We start from the raw sequence: 27,154 nt of genomic DNA, 5'->3' as shown, positions 1-27,154 counted from the left end.
TTGGAGTGTGTAATGTACACTTTCATAATCATTTGAAGTGTGTAATGTACACTTTCATAATCATTTGAAGTGTGTAATGTACACTTTCATAATCATTTGGAGTGTGTAATGTACACTTTCATAATCATTTGAAGTGTGTAATGTACACTTTCATAATCATTTGAAGTGTGTAATGTACACTTTCATAATCATTTGAAGTGTGTAATGTACACTTTCATAATCATTTGAAGTGTGTAATGTACACTCAAGTTTTCAGTTTCCTTAGTTTTGTAGATAATCTGCAACAGCCAGATGAGAGCGATTGATGCCAGAGAGACTCTTGCTCTAATTAGATGGAGTGACCGCTACTGTTATGTGTAGTAATATAGGAGAAACATATTGTAATAGAAGACTTACCCACGTGAACTGTTCTTAATATAAAGTTACCCATATTGCTATGACCATAACTGTTCTTAACATAAAGTTACCCATGTTACTATGACCATAACTGTTCTTAACATAAAGTTACCCATATTACTATGACCATAACTGTTCTTAACATAAAGTTACCCATGTTACTATGACCATAACTGTTCTTAACATAAAGTTACCCATATTACCCTGACAAGAAATGAATCATATGAACGCGATGAGTCATTTGACATGAGAGTTACGGTATCAAGTAATCACTCTTCCTGTCCACAGACGCAGAAGCACCCAGAGTACGAGGGGCCGGCCCTGGGACCCAAGATGGCGGATGAGAGCAAACGGGATTGGGACGAGGACCAACAGAGGCTGTTGAGAGATGGACAGATTGGTCTTCAGATGGGCCAGAACAAGGGCGCTACCCAGTCGGGCATGGGCTCCTTGAACCAGACCCGCCACATGTAAAGTGACGCAGGAGAAGGGTCTGTCCGTCAGTCACGCAAAGTAGAACGCAATCTTCCTCTGGCTCCCCTCCTACCTGCTTGCCTGCCTCCTCCTATGATTCATCCTCCTCCAGTACATCACAAGATATCTCGATGATCATCAGTCCTCCACCTCCTCCCCCAGTACATCATGATTCTTCTTTCAAAGTTTGTTTTGAGGAGTTGAAGTACCTTAACTTTCTTGAGTACAGGATGTGTTCCTCATACCATCATGAGGACAGTACAGGATGTGTTCCTCATACCATCATGAGGACAGTACAGGATGTGTTCCTCATACCATCATGAGGAGAGTACAGGATGTGTTCCTCATACCATCATGAGGACAGTACAGGATGTGTTCCTCATACCATCATGAGGACAGTACAGGATGTGTTCCTCATACCATCATGAGGACAGTACAGGATGTGTTCCTCATACCATCATGAGGACAGTACAGGATGTGTTCCTCATACCATCATGAGGACAGTACAGGATGTGTTCCTCATACCATCATGAGGACTCACTTATTACAATCAATATCATTCACTAACGATGATAATGAGACTGACATTCGAGCTTTCCTATGATATTTTTTCATCCATTTTGCCTTAACATCTGAGAATGACATCAACTTCCCTCACTGTGACATTGAAATCTAAGTGTGTGGATGGTCGTGCGTAGGGGTAAGGCTAAGGCCAGGTAGGTCTGTAGATAGAGTTCTAAGCTAAATTGAATTGCCATTATTTTTTTACTTTTCGTTTTATTCTTGTTTTTTGTTTTATGTGTGTGTTTCACTTTTACTTTGATGTCATTAGAAAGTTTGTGGCTTGATTTATAGTTTTGGAGGTTTCAAGACCCTGCTGAGTCACTCGGATCGCACATCATGTAACGAACACAACCTGGATGCTTGACCGACCAACTAATGTGTTCTCCAGCGAACCTTGACACCTCGGGTTGCGAATATCACCCATCACTTTTACAACCTTGTAGAGAAGTACAGAGGATTTACAGCTGAGCTTTACAGAACATTTGGTTTATTAAGGAATTTGGAATCTGTCATTAGCTATATTTTGTTTAAGGGACACAGCAAACACTCACCAAAACTCATCAGCTGAATGTCTGTATCAACCCTGGCTATGGGGATGTCTGTACCAGCCCTGGCTATGGGGATGTCTGTACCAGCCCTGGCTATGGGCAAATCTCCTCTGTCTCAAAGTTTGACGGTTGATAACATACTCGACTTGACTTGTGGGCAAGTCTTCAGTACATACTTTGGTTTGCCCGCCAGCCATGGGTCCCGGCCTCGCTCATAGCCGCACAGCCACATATGAATTCCTGCCTACACATCTGGACTTCATTTTGTGTTTTGTTCGTCTTGTTCATGTTATGATCATTAAATGTCATGTAATATCAAATAAATTATGAATTATGATTTTCTTTCATTTTGTCTTATTGCCAATACGTCATGAATTGCCTGGAAAAAGAGTAGTTTGTAAACATCAGAAGCACAAACGTCATAACAGTTGATGGAACCCAGCCTACAGTGTACGTACACCTTGCTTCAGTCAAAGGCTCTACTACCTTTCAGTTTTTCTTCTACTTCCAAGAACACCGCGAAGAACCCTCTAACACACCCTTCCCAAAGCCCTCATCTTCTCAAACCCGTCACTACATCTAATAATCAGTAAAGATATTCATAGCTTTATGTCCAGCAACCAGTACCTACATCCCTATGATCAAGGAGTTTGTGTCACGTCCTGTATATGATCACCTGGAGATGTGCCAGTACGGCTGCTCCATCCCGTATGTCTGGCCCACTGGCTTTACCTTGTTATCAGGTAGTTTGGCTGTTAGTGAAGGACCACTGAGGTTCTGGATATTTCAGAAATTATGAGAACCAGTAATGAAAACACAAAGTCGTACAACATAACATAACGTAACATAATATAAAGTAGCCAACGATTGATTGAACCCCATCCTTGGCTGTGTAAAATGTTAGAATATTGAGTTATCATGATCATCGAGATCATAATCATCATAGCTAATAAAATTATGAATCACATAACTTTCGTTATCATACAGAATACATTGACGTGAATTTTCTTATAACACTTCTATCCTTGTTACAAGGATTCATGATCAGACTGATCACAACCGGTGGACAAGTTGTGCAGCCTCGCACGATCTCTTGATTTTGAGTTGAACCACAAGTAGTTTGAGCTACCTAGAAACGGCCATGGTTCAGCTGCTGCTGTGGAACCTACATCAGCCGTGTCTCCTCTCTACCCATACTTTATGTTGAAGGTTCCAGTCACAAAGCAAAGTCCGCATCAAGGCCGGACCTTGATTGAAGTATACAGAGAACTATGAAACGAAAAAAGAAAAGACAAGGGAAAGTATTTATGAATTTTGGAGAAAGTGAAAAACGTTCTTTTGAAATATGCGGCAGGTCATAGTTACCGGGAAAGACATGAGAAGGTAGGTAGTTCCAAAGCTTCGACGTGTAGGGAAAGAAATAGCTAACAAAACGGCTCACCCTTGAGTTGCTGATGGCCACACAGTAATCATGTGACGCAGCAACTTGCCGAGTATTGGGTGGTCTAGCTAGTGGAGGGGGTACACAAGCAGCCAGCTCTCGGGAGCAAAACCCAAAATAATACCGAGAGAGGAGGGAAAGTGAACCAACATTGCGACATAGGGCAAGGGGGTCAAGTTTGGAAGGTAGCCTGGGACAGTTCATTAGTCGGACCGCTTTCGACTCTGTCAAGTAAGGATACAGAGCTAGAACCACCCCAGATGTGAGAGCAATACTTCATACAAGGACGATTCAATCGCTTGTATAAACGGAGCAACTGTTCAGAAGAAAAGAAGTTTCAACATCTACACAGGCACCCAGTTTCTTAGAAGCAGAATTAGCTATTCCCGTTATGTGGGGTTTCCAAGAAAGAGCGGACGTTACAGTAATACCAAGCACGTTTATTGAGTCAAGAGGTGGAACCACAGAACCTTCAAAGGAGATACGAGAGTTGTGAGGAGTTTTCGATAGAGGGATTGTTAGAAATTGGGTCTTGGAGGCATTTAACTTAAAAAGCTTTTGTGTACCCCACTGAGATATCCTGTCCAAGTCTTTAGCCCAGATATCTGGAATGGCAACATCCAACCATCCCAGGATACTTGGATGCTATGGTGTGTTTATAACGAATTCGCCCAGCATGTGACAACATCTTGAAAGGAAATGAAATTAATCTTTTACTAGGGTCAAGTGTCGGCCACTGACTCCAGTGTTAGGGGGAAGGAAACACGAGGAAGATAAAAGGTTACAACTTTGTTGTACTACATTGCAGGAGTTGTATTTTCATAATGAATTTTGTTATCCAACAATACACCAATGATTTATCAACTTTTGGCATTTAGAGTACAATAGTACAGTGGTTTAAGTAAATGATTTGAAAGAAAACTACATTTAGTATCCACTAAAAACGTATACTCACGCCTCTGGCTTTACGGTTCACTTTGACAAACTGAAATTACACAGAAAATAAACACGTGTAGAAGACGTTCATGCAATAGTGCAGTGACTCTCAGTAATGCAATACTACTGCCTTTCCTTCGCTTTTCCGTCCTGACGATACCATACACGTCTCTCCTTTGACAAAGAAATTGGTTGTCTCTTCTCCACTAACTCCAGCTTGCATGACTCCAAGATTCCCTTACGCTCTTATGACTCTCTATCTCCTCGTGTACTCCAGATAGCACTTCTGTGTCTGGACACGAGCAAGGGGCATGGATCAGGAAGCATCCATCGTCGTGTTCTGAGGTGTACCCCACACTTCCACCAGTTCATGCTCATCTCCTCTGTTTCTTTATAAAATCGAAACTTTTCCTTCTTACAACCATGGATTGATGCAACTTATCTTAAAAGACTGTGGCAAACTATCATTCTTTTTATGAGGTTAAGTAGTTGCATTATCTATGCATTTCTCCTCAGCTCCCATTTCCCTAAAGGTTTTGAATCTCGTAGTCATCACTATAGCCTTCGTAAGGCGAGACTCACTAGTGCTGCCCTCCTCCCTTACTATGTCTGGTCGTCACCAAGGAGCATCCTTTGTTACAGGTCTTGACTTATGAAAGGTTGCGTCATCAGCATCTTATCAAGCTTCTGGCTCTCCTCCCTCACTCTGCTCCTGCACACTCCAGTCTGGACGAACTTCCTCTGTAGTTGTTTATGATTCAGTTTCTGAGTCTTGCCCTGTCATCAGCAGAGTCCCGCACGCGTCTCTTTTGTCTCTTGCAATGTATATCCATTTCATCGATGGTTTCCCTTCTTTAGAGAACGAGATGCAAAAAAACCCATACAACTCAACACTGCATTCCTCCACTTCTTTCATATCCGTTCCATTCTCTCTCGCTTGATCTGCATCTTACCTCACCACGATAAACTAGAACAGGATTTCCCAGTGGGGTAGACTTAACCCGGTAAACTTTAAAGCCTCTAAATCCAAGTTTCTACCCTCCTCTCTGAATCCTCTCAAGTTTCCTGTCTCTTTTCATGGATTATAAAATCGATCAGTCAACAGTGAACATACTTGGCATCACTGTAACATCTAATGTACTTTACAAACGCACATTTGATACATTTGATTCATATGACGTAACTTCTCGTCCAAACATTTGCTCTGATTCTACAAAGGATTGATGTATGTATGTACTGCTCCCACGTCTGGCGGGCCCTACTTCAACATTCTTACTAGAAACAGTCGAGTCTAGATAAATCCTACATATAAGTGTTCACAATCTGACCCATTTATCCTGTGCCACGACGCTGGTTCCGTCACTTTTCTGTAGGTATTATTTTGGCTTTTGCTCTCGGAGGTGGTCGCTTGTGTGGCTCACAATGTGCTGATGTACCACGTCAGCTTCAGACAGCTACTGTTATAACTGTAAGGCAGTGCCAGCTCGGTGCTATTATTTTTCCTCAGAAAATTGTAATCATAATTGAATAACAAAAATTTTGACCGAGATATTATACTACTACAAAAACCCTGCCATAAAAACTTATAACACTTTAACAGCAAGAGTTTGGACCGTCTACACAAAGAATGAAAATGTTTACCAAATGTTCCTTCATCCCACGGCCAACATGACGACCTAGTTGGCCTTTTCACACACTATCTCACTTCCTCCTCAATTTTCTCTCAACTCGTCGTTACATCATAATTTTGTGATTTCCCCCCGTCAGATGAGCAGTATATCACGTGATCGGTGACGTAAAAAGTAGCTTACCTCTGACCAATCAGCTGGAGGCTAGAATGATGAGGCAAGAGAGTCAGGAATATAATGTTTTTTGACATAACTCAGTTAGTGATGAATGTTATGCTGAAGGTACACCTTCGTGTGACTCTACTGCCACACAGTGATGAATGTTATGCTGAAGGTACACCCTCGTGTGACTCTACTGCCACACAGTGATGAATGTTATGCTGAAGGTACACCTTCGTGTGACTCTACTGCCACACAGTGATGAATGTTATGCTTGAAGGTACACCTTCGTGTGACTCTACTGCCACACAGTGATGAATGTTATGCTGAAGGTACACCTTCGTGTGACTCTACTGCCACACAAACATTTATCAGTACAAGAATGACATATTGACCGTAACATTTGTAGAAGGAGGGAGAAGCGTGTAGTATGGTTGATATTTCATTACGTCTCTGAACCTGTCAACAGCCAAGGGTCATTAAGGTCGTCAGTTACAAAGGGTCATTAAGGTCGTCAATTACAAAGGGTCATTAAAACCGTCAACGTCGACCTATAAGCCACCAACCGAGAAATCTTCACTGCCACTTGTCAGGATAATTCTCATAACATCAGTATAGCTGACACCTAACATATACCCTCAGTATAGCTGACACCTAACATATACCCTCAGTATAGCTGACACCTAACATATACCCTCAGTATAGCTGACACCTAACATATACTACAGTGAAGCTGGACATGAGTAATGATCATGGATAGCAGATGATTATGGACAATGATCCCTCACACACATCACATACATAATAACAAACAATGATCCCTCACACACATCACACACATAATAACAAACAATGATCCCTCACACACATCACACACATAATAACAAACGATTGTGATTTTCTCTAATGACCAACAAGTTTTGTTTATCATGAGTAGCTCAGTGTTGGTCCTAAGTTAGAAGTGTCGGCAGCATCTCATGTCAACACATGACAAGTGGAAATTTGTCACTTTAAAGTGTTCAGTGTTTCCCCGTTAACGAGCAGAGTACAGGCATGTATTATACAGGTGATAGTCCTGTAACTCTCTATTTCCAACCCCAAGGGAAATGTTCTTTGGATAATGAGAACTATGAAGATAAGAAGACGTCCAGTCTAAGCACTGTGGATGACTAATATTCCTTATTCCCTGATGCTCCTCTTGCTAATCCTATGCACCTTCCCGTAATATCTTTTCGGACTGTCTGAAAAACGTTTCTCTTTCTGTACAGAAGCAAGGTTTATGGTGCCGATGTCATCCATCCCTGTGTTCTGAAGGAGTGTGTCTCTGAACCTGCACCTGTGCTTGCTCGTCTGTTCCGTTTCTGTTTGAAAACCAAAACTTTTCCTTCTACTTGAAAGCATGCGTTGTTACAGCCCATTCTCAAGAAAGGTGACCGTTGTAATTCATCCAGTTATCGTCTTGTTGCTTTGACCTCTACTGCTTCCAGTATCATGGAATCCCTCCTCAACTCCCATATCCTGAAACACGTCGAAACATCAGTCTTCTCTCTTGGTCATCATTCTTGAAAGATTCGGGTGAACCCTACGTAGTTGCCCCTGATATGAGAAAACCTTTTGTAAAGGTATTGTATTGGGTTGCTGTCTCCAAGTCACCCTTCTCAAGCTTTCCTTCCACACTATACTCCCTCATCCCCTCACTACACTCTCTCATACCCTCATTATACTCCCTCATTTCTGCTTCCTCTCTAGCCGATCTATCTTCGCAGTTGTTGATGCATCAGCATCACATTTTCCTATCAACATCGGTGTCTCTCATGGTTCTCTCCTCTCTCGTACAGCTCTTTTCCATCACAGATTTCGCATTTTCAACAGACAACCAAATATATTCATATGCTGACAACTCAACTCTGAATTCCTTCACATCTTTCGAGTCTGCTTCTTCCTCTCTCACTCGATTAATATTTTGAGTCAACACAAGACGAAGCCTGGTTAAGTTTAATGCCTCCCAAACCCTGTTTCTATGCATCTATCTTTCTTTTGGAAATCCCTCTCAATTTTCCAATCGCTTTTCATGGATCTGTAATTGTACCACTTAATTTGATAACGTAGTCGGTATTACGTAACATATAACCTATCTCAGAAACCTCACAATCCACAGATAGCTAAGTCTGTCTATAAGAAACTAGGAGTTCCTGTTACATGTTGAAACTTCTTTTCTTCTGAACAGTTGCTCCGTTTACACAAAGGATTGATCCATCTTTGTAAGGAGTACTGCTCTGCACCATCGCTCGATACAGGTGTGTCTAAAGCAGTCTAACTTAACAACACTCCCAAGCTAACCTCACAATCTGACCCACTTGTCCAACGCCCCAATAGTGGTTCACTTTCCCTCTTCTACAGATATCATCTTAGCTTTTGCTCCCGAGAGCTGGCCGCTTGTGTGTCCCACCACGCAGTTAGCTAGACCACGCAGTACTCGGCAAGCCACTGTTCCATATTATCACTGTGTGGCTGACACATGGGTGGGCCCTTATATGAATGTTTCTTTACCCACATCTTGAAGCTTTGAAACTCTCTTCCTCATCACATCTTTCCCATAACTATGACCAAGCACTTTGTAAAATACAGGTTTTCCACTTCCGCCAAAATTTATAGAAATCTTTTTCTCCATTTTTCAATTAAGGCTAGTGAAGGGTGCTCTGTGACAAGAGCCTTCATGTAAAAAGAAAAAATGGAACAAGTGACAACCAGATAAACAACAACCTTGATTCACAACCAATCATCACCGGTGATTAGCATAGTAACGGCGGACCTTCTAGTTGTGTGATGCGACAGAGGCTTTGCCTTGAGTGTTTGCTGGCCCAAATATTCTATAAATCACGAGAATGACGTCAGGTGAGAAGCGAGACGCACAAACGTCTTATATGATGTTCCCTGAGACTCGGCTGTGGAGCTACACCATAATGGATCACCAAGTGTCAACACATTAGGTCAAATTGCTGTTTTATTTCTTTTGTTGTCAGGGGTTAAACCATCTTTTGAATTGAGCAGATCAACATTTCCAGAACCAGTATACCGTACCGTCAGTACATACAATGAGAACTAGCAATACGGAACATCCCTGCCTCCTGGCTGAACCAGACGCTTATAGCAAAACAAACTCGTAAGGCGCAGCACTCCACAATTTATTACACTTCCCAAATTACTTCCTGAGCAAGAAAAGTATGTTGAGGATATACTGTGCGTCAGATTCATATAACTACCTATATCACCTTAGCATTTACTAAACTAATGAACGATGTTTGGGTCTATACTCTACATTTGTAATAAAATTATCGAAGTGAAAGCCTTGGGACATACGAATTCTCGTAGATATAAACAAGAAACTAAATCTTGTAAATAATTTCTATCTCATTTTAGGGAAAAGTCGGATCAAATGTTTTCTTTTTCCGTTGATTTTGTTTGGTTGTGTTTGTGTTGTTATCAGGTAGAAGTGAGGAAGTGCACTTCTCCCAGAACTTGTTGATTACAGTTAATGATTTTACAAAATAAAGAACCCACAGATCAACCTCTACAACAGTATAATGTTCTAGTATCATCCTCATCTCTACAAGAGTATAATGCTCTAGTGTCATCCTCATCTTTATAACAGTATAATGCTCTAGTATCATCCTCATCTTTATAACAGTATAATGCTCTAGTATCATCCTCATCTTTATAACAGTATAATGCTCTAGTATCATCCTCATCTTTATAACAGTATAATGCTCTAGTATCATCCTCATCTTTATAACAGTATAATGCTCTAGTATCATTCTCATCTTTATAACAGTATAATGCTCTAGTATCATCCTCATCTTTATAACAGTATAATGCTCTAGTATCATCCTCATCTTTATAACAGTATAATGCTCTAGTATCATCCTCATCTTTATAACAGTATAATGCTCTAGTATCATCCTCATCTTTATAACAGTATAATGCTCTAGTATCATCCTCATCTTTATAACAGTATAATGCTCTAGTATCATCCTCATCTCTACAAGAGTATAATGCTCTAGAGTCATTCTCATCTTTATAACAGTATAATGCTCTAGTATCATCCTCATCTTTATAACAGTATAATGCTCTAGTATCATCCTCATCTTTATAACAGTATAATGCTCTAGTATCATCCTCATCTCTACAAGAGTATAATGCTCTAGTGTCAACCTCATCTTTATAACAGTATAATGCTCTAGTGTCATCCTCATCTTTATAACAGTATAATGCTCTAGTATCATCCTCATCTTTATAACAGTATAATGCTCTAGTATCATCCTCATCTTTATAACAGTATAATGCTCTAGTATCATCCTCATCTTTATAACAGTATAATGCTCTAGTATCATCCTCATCTTTATAACAGTATAATGCTCTAGTATCATCCTCATCTTTATAACAGTATAATGTTCTAGTATCAACCTCATCTCTACAAGAGTATAATGCTCTAGAGTCATTCTCATCTTTATAGCAGTATAATGCTCTCGTGTCAACCTCATCTTTATAACAGTATAATGCTCTAGTATCATCCTCATCTTTATAACAGTATAATGCTCTAGTAGCACCCTCATCTTTATAACAGTATAATGCTCTAGTATCATCCTCATCTTTATAACAGTATAATGCTCTAGTATCAACCTCATCTCTACAAGAGTATAATGCTCTAGAGTCATTCTCATCTTTATAGCAGTATAATGCTCTAGTGTCAACCTCATCTTTATAACAGTATAATGCTCTAGTATCATCCTCATCTTTATAACAGTATAATGCTCTAGTAGCACCCTCATCTTTATAACAGTATAATGCTCTAGTATCATCCTCATCTTTATAGCAGTATAATGTTTTAGTAAGCCATTTGGTTGAACATCAGTGTATTGTAGGAACAGTGTTACTGTCTGTACATCTTGATCGCATGATAATGATGGCTGTTATCATCTCGTTAACAAGGTCACGTGACCTCAGATATGCATTAATGAGATACTTTCTCATAACAGTAGAAGAGTATGCTGGTTGCGTTGTAGAAAATCAGTTAAATGATTTTGATCACAAAGGTGAAAGTCAACTTGAAACTTGAGATAAACTTGTAACAATGATGGCTACTGAAACTTGGTTGGCCTAGGTAAGTGTAAAACTACAGAGAAGGATGAGTAAGAACAAATTCATGTTACAATGAATACGCTTGGGTAATCAGTCTGGGTGAACGATGTATGGTCAACAAAGTGAAGATTTGTAGAGGTTTTCATAACAGAAGAGAGAATATTGGGGTGAAGAGGGTGGTGAGAGTAAGTGAGGAAGTACCTGGAGAGACTGAGTATAGAATGGAAAAAGGTGAGAACAAAGGAGGTAAGGGGACTGGGGTAGGAATGGGATGTATTTAGGGAAGCAGTGATGGCCTGCGCAAAAGATGCTTGTGGTATGAGAAGCGTGGGGGGTGGGCAGATGAGAAAGGGTAGTGCGCGATGGGATGAAGAAGTAAGATTGTTAGTGAAAGAGAAGAGAGAGGCGTTTGAACGATTGTTGCAGGGAGGGGATGCAGGTGAGTGGGAGATGTATAAAAGAAAGAGGCAGTAGGTCAAGAGAAAGGTGCAGGTGGTGAAAAAGAGGGCAAATGAGAGTTGGGGTGAGAGAGTATCATTAAATTTTAGGGAGAATTAAAAAAATATTTTGGAAGGAGGTAAATAAAGTGCGTAAGACAAGAGAGCATGTGGGATTTTCGGTGAAGGGGGCTAAGGGGGAGGTGATAACAAGTAGTGGTGATGTGAAGAGATGGAGTGAGTAATTTGAAGGTCTGTTGAATGTGTTTGATGATAGAGTAGCAGATATAGGGTGTTTTTGGTCGAGGTGGTGTGCAAAGTGAGAGGGTTGGGGAAAGTGATTTGGCAAACAGAGAAGAGGTAGTAAAAGCTTTGTGGAAGATGAAAGCCGGCAAGGCAGCAGGTTTGGATGGTATTGCAGTGGAATTTATTAAAAAAGGGGGTGACTGTATTGTTGGCTGGTTGGAAAGGTTATTTGATGGATGTATGATTCATGGTGAGGTGCCTCAGGACTGGCGGAATACTTGCATAGTGCCATTGTACAAAGGCAAAGGGGATAAGAGTGAGTTCTCAAATTACAGAAGTACAAGTTTGTTGAGTATTCCTGGTAAATTATATGGGAGGGTATTCATTGAGAGGGTGAAGGCATGTACAGAGCATCAGATTGGGGAAGAGCAGTGTGGTTTCAGAAGTGGTAGAGGATGTGTGGATCAGGTGTTTGCTTTGAAGAATGTATGTGAGAAATACTTAGAAAAGCAAATGGATTTGTATGTAGCATTTCTGGATCTGGAGAAGGCATATGATAGAGTTGATAGAGATGCTCTGTGGAAGGTATTAAGAATATATGGTATGGGAGGCAAGTTGTTAGAAGCAGTGAAAAGTTTTTATCGAGGATGTAAGATGTAGGAAGAGAGGAAAGTGATTGGTTCTCAGTGAATGTAGGTTTGCGGTAGGGGTGTGTGATGTCTCCATGGTTGTTCAATTTGTTTGTGGATGGGGTTGTTAGGGAGGTGAATGCAAGAGTTTTGGAAAGAGGGGCAAGTATGCAGTCTGTTGTGGATGAGAGAGCTTGGGAAGTGAGTCAGTTGTTGTTCGCTGATGGTACAGCGCTGGTGGCTGATTCGTGTGAGGGGCTGCAGAAGCTGGTGACTGAGTTTGGTAAAGTGTGTGAAAGAAGAAAGTTGAGAGTAAATGTGAATAAGAGCAAGGTTATTAGGTACAGTAGGGTTGAGGGTCAGGTCAATTGGGCGGTAAGTATGAATGGAGAGAAACTGGAGGAAGTGAAGTGTTTTAGATATCTGGCAGTGGATCTGGCAGCGGATGGAACCATGGAAGCGGAAGTGAATCATAGGGTGGGGGAGGGGGCGAAAATTCTGGGAGCCTTGAAAGGTGTGTGGAAGTCGAGAACATTATCTCGGAAAACAAAAATGGGTATATTTGAAGGAATAGTGGTTCCAACAATGTTGTATGGTTGCGATGAGTGGGCTATGGATAGAGTTGTGCGAAGGAGGGTTGATGTGCTGGAAATGAGATGTTTGAGGACAGTATTTGGTGTGAGGTAGTTTGATCGAGTAAGTAATAATAGAGTAAGAGAGGTGTGTGGAAATAAAAAGAGTGTGGTTGAGAGAACAGAAGAGGGTGTTTTGAAATGGTTTGGGCACATGGAGAGAATGAGTGAGGAAACATTGACCAAGAGGATATATGTGTCAGAGGTGGAGGGAACGAGGAGAAGTGGGAGACCAAATCTTAGGTGGAAGGATGGAGTGAAAAAGATTTTGAGTGATCGGGGCCTGAACATGCAGGAGGGTTAAAGGCATGCAAGGAATAGAGTGAATTGGAACGATGTGGTATACCGGGGTCGACGTGCTGTCAATGGATTGAACAAGGGCATGAGAAGCGTCTGGGGTAAACCATTGAAAGTTCTGTGGAGCCTGGATGTGGAAAGGGAGCTGTGGTTTCGGTGCATTATTACATGACAGCTAGAGACCATTCCAAAACACCCTCTTCTGCTCTCTCAACCACACTCTTTTAATTACCACACATCTCTCTTAACCTTTCATTACTTACTCGATCAAAGTACCTCATACCACATACTGTCCTCAAACATCTCATTTCCAGCACATCCACCCTCCTCCGCACAACTGTATCTATAGCCCACGCCTCGCAGCCATATAACATTGTTGGAGACACTATTCCTTCAAACATACCAATTTTTGCTTTCCAAGATAACGTTCTCGACTTCCACACATTTTTCAACGTTCCCTGAACGTTCGCCCCCTCCTCCACCCACTGATTCACTCCCGCTTCCATGGTTCCATCCAAACCCACTGCCTTGCCGGCTTTCATCTTCCGCAAAGCTTTTACTACCTCTTTTCTGTTTACCAAATCATTCTCCCTAACCCTCTCACTTTGCACACCACCTCGACCAAAGCACCCTGTATCTGCCACTCTGTCATCAAACACATTCAACAAACCTTCAAAATACGCACCCCATCTCCTTCTCACATCACCATTACTTGTTATCACCTCCCCATTAGCCCCCTTCACTGAAGTTCCCATTTGTTACCTCGTCTTACGCACTTTATTTACCTCCTTCCAAAACATCTTTTTATTCTTCCTAAAATTTAATGATACTCTCTCACCCTAACTCTCATTTGCCCTCTTTTTCACCTCTTGCACCTTTCTCTTGATCTCCTGCCTCTTTCTTTTATACATCTCCCAGTCATTTGCATTATTTCCCTGCAAAATCGTCCAAATTCCTCTCTCTGCTCTTTCACTTATAATCATACCTCTTCATCCCACCACTCACTACCTTTTCTAATTTGCCCACCTCCCACGTTTCTCATGCCACAAGCATCTTTTGCGGAAGTCATCACTGCTTCCCTAGATACATCCCATTCCTCCCCCACTCCCCTTACGTCCTTTGTTCTCAGCTTTTTCCATTCTGTACTCAGTCTCTCCTGTTACTTCCTCACACAAGTCTCCTTCCCAAGCTCACTTACTCTCACCAATCTCTTCACCCCAACATTATCTCTTCTTTTTGTGAAAACCTCTACAAATCTTCACCTTCGCCTCCACAAGATAATCATCAGACATCCCTCCAGTTGCACCTCTCAGCACATTAACATCCAAAAGTCTCTCTTTCGCGCACCTATCAATTAACACGTAATCCAATAACGTTCTATGGCCATCTCTCCTACTCACATACGTATACTTATGCATATCTCTCTTTTCAAACCAGGTATTCCCAATCACCAATCCTTTTTCAGCACAAAAATCTACATATACCCTCTTGGTAATTCTTTATATATATATATATATATATATATATATATATATATATATATATATATATATATATATATATATATATATATATATATATTTTTTTTTTTTTTTTTTGCTTTGTCGCTATCTCCCGCGTTTGCGAGGTAGCGCAAGGAAACAGACGAAAGAAAATGGCCCAACCTACCCCCATACACATGTATATACATGCGTCCACACACGCAAATATACATACCTACACAGCTTTCCATGGTTTACCCCAGACGCTTCACATGCCCTGATTCAATCCACTGACAGCACGTCAACCCCGGTATACCACATCGATCCAATTCACTCTATTCCTTGCCCTCCTTTCACCCTCCTGCATGTTCAGGCCCCGATCACACAAAATCTTTTTCACTCCATCTTTCCACCTCCAATTTGGTCTCCCACTTCTCCTCGTTCCCTCCACCTCAGACACATATATCCTCTTGGTCAATCTTTCCTCACTCATTCTCTACATGTGCCCAAACCATATCAAAACACTCTCTTCTTCTCTCTCAACCACGCTCTTTTTATTTCCACACATCTCTCTTACCCTTACGTTACTTACTCGATCAAACCACCTCACACCACACATTGTCCTCAAACATCTCATTTCCAGCACATCCATCCTCCTGCGCAGTCTATCCATAGCCCACGCATCGCAACCTTACAACATTGTTGGAACCACTATTCCTTCAAACATACCCATTTTTGCTTTCCGAGATAATGTTCCACACATTCTTCAAGGCTCCCAGGATTTTCGCCCCCTCCCTCACCCTATGATCCACTTCCGCTTCCATGGTTCCATCCGCTGCCAGATCCACTCCCAGATATCTAAAACACTTTACTTCCTCCAGTTTCTCTCCATTCAAACTTACCTCCCAATTGACTTGACCCTCAACCCTACTGTACCTAATAACCTTGCTCTTATTCACATTTACTCTTAACTTTCTTCTTTCACACACTTTACCAAACTCAGTCACCAGCTTCTGCAGTTTCTTACATGAATCAGCCACCAGCGCTGTATCATCAGCGAACAACAACTGACTCACTTCCCAAGCTCTCTCATCCCCAACAGACTTCATACTTGCCCCTCTTTCCAAAACTCTTGCATTCACCTCCCTAACAACCCCATCCATAAACAAATTAAACAACCATGGAGACATCACACACCCCTGCCGCAAACCTACATTCACTAAGAACCAATTACTTTCCTCTCTTCCTACACGTACACATGCCTTACATCCTCGATAAAAACTTTTCACTGCTTCTAACAACTTGCCTCCCACACCATATATTCTTAATACCTTCCACAGAGCATCTCTATCAACTCTATCATATACCTTCTCCAGATCCATAAATGCTACATACAAATCCATTTGCTTTTCTAAGTATTTCTCACATACATTCTTCAAAGCAAACACCTGATCCACACATCCTCTACCACTTCTGAAACCACACTGCTCTTCCCCAATCTGATGCTCTGTACATGCCTTCACCCTCTCAATCAATACCCTCCCATATGATTTACCAGGAATACTCAACAAACTTATACCTCTGTAATTTGAGCACTCACTCTTATCCCCTTTGCCTTTGTACAATGGCACTATGCACGCATTCCGCCAATCCTCAAGCACCTCACCATGAGTCATACATACATTAAATAACCTTACCAACCAGTCAATAATACAGTCACCCCCTTTTTTAATAAATTCCACTGCAATACCATCCAAACCTGCTGCCTTGCCGGCTTTCATATAGATATATATATGTATATATATATATATATATATATATATATATATATATATATAATATATATATATATATATATATATATATATATATATATATATATATATATATATATTGGAAAGGATCACAATTTTGCGCGTGATCAAGATATTCCTATGGGTCCACGAGGAAAATGAAACACGAACAGTTCCCAAGTGCACTTTCGTGTAATAATCACATCATCAGGGGAGACACAAGAGAGAAATATAACAGTCAGTTGATATACATCGAAGAGACGAAGCTAGGGCGTCCTAGCTTCGTGTCTTCGATGGATTGAAACAGGGTATGTGAAGCGTTTGGGTAAACCATGGAAAGTTTTGTGGGGCTTGGATGTGGAAAGGGAGCTCTGGTTTCGGTGCATTATACATGGCAGCTATAGACTGAGTGTGAACGAATTTGACCTTTGTTGTCTTTTTCTAGCGCTACCTCGCGCACATGCGGGGGGGGAGGGGGCTGTCACTTCATGTGTGGCGGGGTGGCGACGGGAATGATTAAGGGCAGACAGTATGAATTATGTACATGTGTATATATGAATATGTCTGTGTGTGTATATATATGTATGCGTTGAGATGTATAGGTATGTATATGTGCGCGTGTGGACGTGTATGCATATACATGTGTATATGGGTGGGTTAGGCCATGCTTTCGTCTGTTTCCTTGCGCTACCTCGCTAACGCGGGAGACAGCGGCAAAAGTATGATACATACATACATATATATATATATATATATATATATATATATATATATATATATATATATATATATATATATATATATATATATATATATATATATATATATTTCATACTGTGTGTGTGTGTGTGTGTGTGTGTGTGTGTGTGTGTGTGTGTGTGTGTGTGTGTGTGTATATGTATATATATATGTATATTATCCCTGGGGATAGGGGTGAAAGAATACTTCCCACGTATTCCTCGCGTGTCGTAGAAAGCGACTAGAGGGGACGGAAGCGGGGGGCCAGAAATCCTCCCCTCCTTTTATTAACTTTCTAAAATGGGAAACAGAAGAAGGAGTCACGCGGGGAGTGCTCATCCTCCTCGAAGGCTCAGAGTGGGGTGCCTAAATGTGTGTGGATGTAACCAAGATGTGAAAAAAGGAGAGATAGGTAGTATGTTTGAGGAAAGGAACCTGGATGTTTTGGCTCTGAGTGAAACGAAGCTCAAGGGTAAAGGGGAAGAGTGGTTTGGTAATGTCTGGGGAGTAAAGTCAGGGGTTAGTGAGAGGACAAGAGCAAGGGAAGGAGTAGCAATACTCCTGAAACAGGAGTTGTGGGAGTATGTGATAGAATGTAAGAAAGTAAATTCTCGATTAATATGGGTAAAACTGAAAGTTGATGGAGAGAGGTGGGTGATTATTGGTGCATATGCACCTGGGCATGAGAAGAAAGATCATGAGAGGCAAGTGTTTTGGGAGCAGCTGAATGAGTGTGTTAGTGGTTTTGATGCACGAGACCGGGTTATAGTGATGGGTGATTTGAATGCAAAGGTGAGTAATGTGGCAGTTGAGGGAATAATTGGTATACATGGGGTGTTCAGTGTTGTAAATGGAAATGGTGAAGAGCTTGTAGATTTATGTGCTGAAAAAGGACTGATGATTGGGAATACCTGGTTTAAAAAGGGAGATATACATAAGTATACTTATGTAAGTAGGAGAGATGGCCAGAGAGCGTTATTGGATTACGTGTTAATTGACAGGCGTGCGAAAGAGAGACTTTTGGATGTTAATGTGCTGAGAGGTGCAACTGGAGGGATGTCTGATCATTATCTTGTGGAGGCTAAGGTGAAGATTTGTATGGGTTTTCAGAAAAGAAGAGTGAATGTTGGGGTGAAGAGGGTGGTGAGAGTAAGTGAGCTTGGAAGGAGACCTGTGTGAGGAAGTACCAGGAGAGACTGAGTACAGAATGGAAAAAGGTGAGAACAATGGAAGTAAGGGGAGTGGGGGAGGAATGGGATGTATTTAGGGAATCAGTGATGGATTGCGCAAAAGATGCTTGTGGCATGAGAAGAGTGGGAGGTGGGTTGATTAGAAAGGGTAGTGAGTGGTGGGATGAAGAAGTAAGAGTATTAGTGAAAGAGAAGAGAGAGGCATTTGGACGATTTTTGCAGGGAAAAAATGCAATTGAGTGGGAGATGTATAAAAGAAAGAGACAGGAGGTCAAGAGAAAGGTGCAAGAGGTGAAAAAAAGGGCAAATGAGAGTTGGGGTGAGAGAGTATCATTAAATTTTAGGGAGAATAAAAAGATGTTCTGGAAGGAGGTAAATAAAGTGCGTAAGACAAGGGAGCAAATGGGAACTTCAGTGAAGGGCGCAAATTAGGAGGTGATAACAAGTAGTGGTGATGTGAAGGAGATGGAGTGAGTATTTTGAAGGTTTGTTGAATGTGTTTGATGATAGAGTGGCAGATATAGGGTGTTTTGGTCGAGGTGGTGTGCAAAGTGAGAGGGTTAGGGAAAATGATTTGGTAAACAGAGAAGAGGTAGTGAAAGCTTTGCGGAAGATGAAAGCCGGCAAGGCAGCAGGTTTGGATGGTATTGCAGTGGGATTTATTAAAAAAGGGGGTGACTGTATTGTTGGCTGGTTGGAAAGGTTATTTAATGTATGTATGACTCATGGTGAGGTACCTGAGGACTGGCGGAATGCGTGCATAGTGCCATTGTACAAAGGCAAAGGGGATAAGAGTGAGTGCTCAAATTACAGAGGTATAAGTTTGTTGAGTATTCCTGGTAAATTATATGGGAGGGTATTGATTGAGAGGGTGAAGGCATGTACAGAGCATCAGATTGGGGAAGAGCAGTGTGGTTTCAGAAGTGGTAGAGGATGTGTGGATCAGGTGTTTGCTTTGAAGAATGTATGTGAGAAATACTTAGAAAAGCAAATGGATTTGTATGTAGCATTTCTGGATCTGGAGAAGGCATATGATAGAGTTGATAGAGATGCTCTGTGGAAGGTATTAAGAATATATGGTGTGGGAGGCAAGTTGTTAGAAGCAGTGAAAAGTTTTTATCGAGGATGTAAGGCATGTGTACATGTAGGAAGAAAGTAATTGGTTCTCAGTGAATGTAGGTTTGCGGCAGGGGTGTGTGATGTCTCCATGGTTGTTTAATTTGTTTGTGGATGGGGTTGTTAGGGAGGTAAATGCAAGAGTTTTGGAAAGAGGGGCAAGTATGAAGTCTGTTGGGGATGAGAGAGCTTGGGAAGTGAGTCAGTTGTTGTTCGCTGATGATACAGCGCTGGTGGCTGATTCGTGTGAGGAACTGCAGAAGCTGGTGACTGAGTTTGGTAAAGTGTGTGAAGAAGAAAGTTAAGAGTAAATGTGAATAAGAGCAAGGTTATTAGGTACAGTAGGGTTGAGGGTCAGGTCAATTGGGAGGTGAGTATGAATGGAGAGAAACTGGAGGAAGTGAAGTGTTTTAGATATCTGGCAGTGGATCTAGCAGCGGATGGAACCATGGAAGCGGAAGTGATCATAGGGTGGGGGAGGGGGCGAAAATTCTGGGAGCCTTGAAGGATGTGTGGAAGTCGAGAACATTATCTCGGAAAGCAAAAATGGGTATATTTGAAGGAATAGTGGTTCCAACAATGTTGTATGGTTGCGATGCGTGGGCTATGGATAGAGTTGTGCGAAGGAGGGTTGATGTGCTGGAAATGAGATGTTTGAGGACAGTATTTGGTGTGAGGTAGTTTGATCGAGTAAGTAATAATAGAGTAAGAGAGGTGTGTGGAAATAAAAAGAGTGTGGTTGAGAGAACAGAAGAGGGTGTTTTGAAATGGTTTGGGCACATGGAGAGAATGAGTGAGGAAACATTGACCAAGAGGATATATGTGTCAGAGGTGGAGGGAACGAGGAGAAGTGGGAGACCAAATCTTAGGTGGAAGGATGGAGTGAAAGAGATTTTGAGTGATCGGGGCCTGAACATGCAGGAGGGTTAAAGGCATGCAAGGAATAGAGTGAATTGGAACGATGTGGTATACCGGGGTCGACGTGCTGTCAATGGATTGAACAAGGGCATGAGAAGCGTCTGGGGTAAACCATTGAAAGTTCTGTGGAGCCTGGATGTGGAAAGGGAGCTGTGGTTTCGGTGCATTATTACATGACAGCTAGAGACCATTCCAAAACACCCTCTTCTGCTCTCTCAACCACACTCTTTTAATTACCACACATCTCTCTTAACCTTTCATTACTTACTCGATCAAAGTACCTCATACCACATACTGTCCTCAAACATCTCATTTCCAGCACATCCACCATCCTCCGCACAACTGTATCTATAGCCCACGCCTCGCAGCCATATAACATTGTTGGAGACACTATTCCTTCAAACATACCAATTTTTGCTTTCCAAGATAACGTTCTCGACTTCCACACATTTTTCAACGTTCCCTGAACGTTCGCCCCCTCCTCCACCCACTGATTCACTCCCGCTTCCATGGTTCCATCCAAACCCACTGCCTTGCCGGCTTTCATCTTCCGCAAAGCTTTTACTACCTCTTTTCTGTTTACCAAATCATTCTCCCTAACCCTCTCACTTTGCACACCACCTCGACCAAAGCACCCTGTATCTGCCACTCTGTCATCAAACACATTCAACAAACCTTCAAAATACGCACCCCATCTCCTTCTCACATCACCATTACTTGTTATCACCTCCCCATTAGCCCCCTTCACTGAAGTTCCCATTTGTTACCTCGTCTTACGCACTTTATTTAACGCCTTCCAAAACATCTTTTTATTCTTCCTAAAATTTAATGATACTCTCTCACCCTAACTCTCATTTGCCCTCTTTTTCACCTCTTGCACCTTTCTCTTGATCTCCTGCCTCTTTCTTTTATACATCTCCCAGTCATTTGCATTATTTCCCTGCAAAATCGTCCAAATTCCTCTCTCTGCTCTTTCACTTATAATCATACCTCTTCATCCCACCACTCACTACCTTTTCTAATTTGCCCACCTCCCACGTTTCTCATGCCACAAGCATCTTTTGCGGAAGTCATCACTGCTTCCCTAGATACATCCCATTCCTCCCCCACTCCCCTTACGTCCTTTGTTCTCAGCTTTTTCCATTCTGTACTCAGTCTCTCCTGTTACTTCCTCACACAAGTCTCCTTCCCAAGCTCACTTACTCTCACCAATCTCTTCACCCCAACATTATCTCTTCTTTTTGTGAAAACCTCTACAAATCTTCACCTTCGCCTCCACAAGATAATCATCAGACATCCCTCCAGTTGCACCTCTCAGCACATTAACATCCAAAAGTCTCTCTTTCGCGCACCTATCAATTAACACGTAATCCAATAACGTTCTATGGCCATCTCTCCTACTCACATACGTATACTTATGCATATCTCTCTTTTCAAACCAGGTATTCCCAATCACCAATCCTTTTTCAGCACAAAAATCTACATATATCCTCTTGGTAATTCTTTATATATATATATATATATATATATATATATATATATATATATATATATATATATATTTTTTTTTTTTTTTTTGCTTTGTCGCTGTCTCCCGCGTTTGCGTGGTAGCGCAAGGAAACAGACGAAAGAAAATGGCCCAACCCACCCCCATACACATGTATATACATGCGTCCACACACGCAAATATACATACCTACACAGCTTTCCATGGTTTACCTCAGACGCTTCACATGCCCTGATTCAATCCACTGACAGCACGTCAACCCCGGTATACCACATCGATCCAATTCACTCTATTCCTTGCCCTCCTTTCACCCTCCTGCATGTTCAGGCCCCGATCACACAAAATCTTTTTCACTCCATCTTTCCACCTCCAATTTGGTCTCCCACTTCTCCTCGTTCCCTCCACCTCAGACACATATATCCTCTTGGTCAATCTTTCCTCACTCATTCTCTACATGTGCCCAAACCATATCAAAACACTCTCTTCTTCTCTCTCAACCACGCTCTTTTTATTTCCACACATCTCTCTTACCCTTACGTTACTTACTCGATCAAACCACCTCACACCACACATTGTCCTCAAACATCTCATTTCCAGCACATCCATCCTCCTGCGCACAACTCTATCCATAGCCCACGCATCGCAACCTTACAACATTGTTGGAACCACTATTCCTTCAAACATACCCATTTTTGCTTTCCGAGATAATGTTCTCGACTTCCACACATTCTTCAAGGCTCCCAGGATTTTCGCCCCCTCCCTCACCCTATGATCCACTTCCGCTTCCATTGTTCCATCCGCTGCCAGATCCACTCCCAGATATCTAAAACACTTTACTTCCTCCAGTTTCTCTCCGTTCAAACTTACCTCCCAATTGACTTGACCCTCAACCTAATAACCTTGCTCTTATTCACATTTACTCTTAACTTTCTTCTTTCACACACTTTACCAAACTCAGTCACCAGCTTCTGCAGTTTCTCACATGAATCAGCCACCAGCGCTGTATCATCAGCGAACAACAACTGACTCACTTCCCAAGCTCTCTCATCCCCAACAGACTTCATACTTGCCCCTCTTTCCAAAACTCTTGCATTCACCTCCCTAACAACCCCATCCATAAACAAATCAAACAACCATGGAAACATCACACACCCCTGCCGCAAACCTACATTCACTGAGAACCAATTACTTTCCTCTCTTCCTACACGTACACATGCCTTACATCCTCGATAAAAACTTTTCACTGCTTCTAACAACTTTCCTCCCACACCATATATTCTTAATACCTTCCACAGAGCATCTCTATCAACTCTATCATATGCCATCTCCAGATCCATAAATGCTACATACAAATCCATTTGCTTTTCTAAGTATTTCTCACATACATTCTTCAAAGCAAACACCTGATCCACACATCCTCTACCACTTCTGAAACCACACTGCTCTTCCCCAATCTGATGCTCTGTACATGCCTTCACCCTCTCAATCAATACCCTCCCATATGATTTACCAGGAATACTCAACAAACTTATACCTCTGTAATTTGAGCACTCACTCTTATCCCCTTTGCCTTTGTACAATGGCACTATGCACGCATTCCGCCAATCCTCAGGCACCTCACCATGAGTCATACATACATTAAATAACCTTACCAACCAGTCAATAATACAGTCACCCCCTTTTTTAATAAATTCCACTGTAATACCATCCAAACCTGCTGCGTTGCCGGCTTTCATATAGATATATATATATGTATATATATATATATATATATATATATATATATATATATATATATATATATATATATATATATATATATATATATATATATATATATATATATATATATATATATATATATATATATATATATATATATATATTGGAAAGGATCACAATTTTGCGCGTGATCAAGATATTCCTATGGGTCCACGAGGAAAATGAAACACGAAAAGTTCCCAAGTGCACTTTCGTGTAATAATCACATCATCAGGGGAGACACAAGAGAGAAATATAACAGTCAGTTGATATACATCGAAGAGACGAAGCTAGGGCGTCCTAGCTTCGTGTCTTCGATGGATTGAAACAGGGTATGTGAAGCGTTTGGGTAAACCATGGAAAGTTTTGTGGGGCTTGGATGTGGAAAGGGAGCTCTGGTTTCGGTGCATTATACATGGCAGCTATAGACTGAGTGTGAACGAATTTGACCTTTGTTGTCTTTTCCTAGCGCTACCTCGCGCACATGCGGGGGGGAGGGGGCTGTCGCTTCATGTGTGGCGGGGTGGCGACGGGAATGATTAAGGGCAGACAGTATGAATTATGTACATGTGTATATATGAATATGTCTGTGTGTGTATATATATGTATGCGTTGAGATGTATTGGTATGTATATGTGCGCGTGTGGACGTGTATGCATATACATGTGTATATGGGTGGGTTAGGCCATTCTTTCGTCTGTTTCCTTGCGCTACCTCGCTAACGCGGGAGACAGCGGCAAAGTATGATACATACATATATATATATATATATATATATATATATATATATATATATATATATATATATATATATATTTCATACTGTGTGTGTGTGTGTGTGTGTGTGTGTGTGTGTGTGTGTATATGTATATATATATGTATATTATCCCTGGGGATAGGGGTGAAAGAATACTTCCCACGTATTCCTCGCGTGTCGTAGAAAGCGACTAGAGGGGACGGGAGCGGGGGGCCAGAAATCCTCCCCTCCTTGTATTAACTTTCTAAAATGGGAAACACAAGAAGGAGTCACGCGGGGAGTGCTCATCCTCCTCGAAGGCTCAGAGTGGGGTGCCTAAATGTGTGTGGATGTAACCAAGATGTGAAAAAAGGAGAGATAGGTAGTATGTTTGAGGAAAGGAACCTGGATGTTTTGGCTCTGAGTGAAACGAAGCTCAAGGGTAAAGGGGAAGAGTGGTTTGGGAATGTCTGGGGAGTAAAGTCAGGGGCTAGTGAGAGGACAAGAGCAAGGGAAGGAGTAGCAATACTCCTGAAACAGGAGTTGTGGGAGTATGTGATAGAATGTAAGAAAGTAAATTCTCGATTAATATGGGTAAAACTGAAAGTTGATGGAGAGAGGTGGGTGATTATTGGTGCATATGCACCTGGGCATGAGAAGAAAGATCATGAGAGGCAAGTGTTTTGGGAGCAGCTGAATGAGTGTGTTCGTGGTTTTGATGCACGAGACCGGGTTATAGTGATGGGTGATTTGAATGCAAAGGTGAGTAATGTGGCAGTTGAGGGAATAATTGGTATACATGCGGTGTTCAGTGTTGTAAATGGAAATGGTGAAGAGCTTGTAGATTTATGTGCTGAAAAAGGACTGATGATTGGGAATACCTGGTTTAAAAAGCGAGATATACATAAGTATACTTATGTAAGTAGGAGAGATGGCCAGAGAGCGTTATTGGATTACGTGTTGATTGACAGGCGCGCGAAAGAGAGACTTTTGGATGTTAATGTGCTGAGAGGTGCAACTGGAGGGATGTCTGATCATTATCTTGTGGAGGCTAAGGTGAAGATTTGTATGGGTTTTCAGAAAAGAAGAGTGAATGTTGGGGTGAAGAGGGTGGTGAGAGTAAGTGAGCTTGGGAAGGAGACGTGTGTGAGGAAGTACCAGGAGAGACTGAGTACAGAATGGAAAAAGGTGAGAACAATGGAAGTAAGGGGAGTGGTGGAGGAATGGGATGTATTTAGGGAATCAGTGATGGATTGCGCAAAAGATGCTTGTGGCATGAGAAGAGTGGGAGGTGGGTTGATTAGAAAGGGTAGTGAGTGGTGGGATGAAGAAGTAAGAGTATTAGTGAAAGAGAAGAGAGAGGCATTTGGACGATTTTTGCAGGGAAAAAATGCAATTGAGTGGGAGATGTATAAAAGAAAGAGACAGGAGGTCAAGAGAAAGGTGCAAGAGGTGAAAAAAAGGGCAAATGAGAGTTGGGGTGAGAGAGTATCATTAAATTTTAGGGAGAATAAAAAGATGTTCTGGAAGGAGGTAAATAAAGTGCGTAAGACAAGGGAGCAAATGGGAACTTCAGTGAAGGGCGCAAATTAGGAGGTGATAACAAGTAGTGGTGATGTGAAAAGGAGATGGAGTGAGTATTTTGAAGGTTTGTTGAATGTGTTTGATGATAGAGTGGCAGATATAGGGTGTTTTGGTCGAGGTGGTGTGCAAAGTGAGAGGGTTAGGGAAAATGATTTGGTAAACAGAGAAGAGGTAGTAAAAGCTTTGCGGAAGATGAAAGCCGGCAAGGCAGCAGGTTTGGATGGTATTGCAGTGGAATTTATTAAAAAAGGGGGTGACTGTATTGTTGACTGGTTGGTAAGGTTATTTAATGTATGTATGACTCATGGTGAGGTGCCTGAGGATTGGCGGAATGCGTGCATAGTGCCATTGTACAAAGGCAAAGGGGATAAGAGTGAGTGCTCAAATTACAGAGGTATAAGTTTGTTGAGTATTCCTGGTAAATCATATGGGAGGGTATTGATTGAGAGGGTGAAGGCATGTACAGAACATCAGATTGGGGAAGAGCAGTGTGGTTTCAGAAGTGGTAGAGGATGTGTGGATCAGGTGTTTGCTTTGAAGAATGTATGTGAGAAATACTTAGAAAAGCAAATGGATTTGTATGTAGAATTTATGGATCTGGAGAAGGCATATGATAGAGTTGATAGAGATGCTCTGTGGAAGGTATTAAGAATATATGGTGTGGGAGGAAAGTTGTTAGAAGCAGTGAAAAGTTTTTATCGAGGATGTAAGGCATGTGTACATGTAGGAAGAGAGGAAAGTGATTGGTTCTCAGTGAATGTAGGTTTGCGGCAGGGGTGTGTGATGTCTCCATGGTTGTTTAAT

At 41.5% G+C, this 27,154-nt stretch overlaps 2 protein-coding genes across 6 annotated transcripts in view; one reads left to right on the top strand and one right to left on the bottom strand.

Moving 5' to 3' along the window:
- Positions 1 to 2,319, top strand: part of LOC139755172 (muscle-specific protein 20) — a 28,563-nt gene extending 26,244 nt beyond the window's left edge. For both annotated transcript variants that reach the window (XM_071673341.1, XM_071673342.1), the window contains exon 4: positions 685 to 2,319. In XM_071673341.1, coding sequence (XP_071529442.1) covers positions 685 to 870 — 186 coding nt within the window. In that variant the 3' untranslated portion in view covers positions 871 to 2,319. The remainder of the gene's footprint in view (positions 1 to 684) is intronic.
- Mp20 (Muscle protein 20) overlaps positions 1 to 27,154 on the bottom strand; it is a 172,241-nt gene that overhangs the window by 84,354 nt on the left and 60,733 nt on the right. The window lies entirely within an intron of this gene.

The sequence above is a fragment of the Panulirus ornatus genome, chromosome 18, assembly GCF_036320965.1.
Source record: "Panulirus ornatus isolate Po-2019 chromosome 18, ASM3632096v1, whole genome shotgun sequence".
Lineage (NCBI taxonomy): Eukaryota > Metazoa > Arthropoda > Malacostraca > Decapoda > Palinuridae > Panulirus > Panulirus ornatus.
Note: the sequence above shows the minus strand (reverse complement) of the source record. Positions and strands in the feature narration are given on the sequence as shown.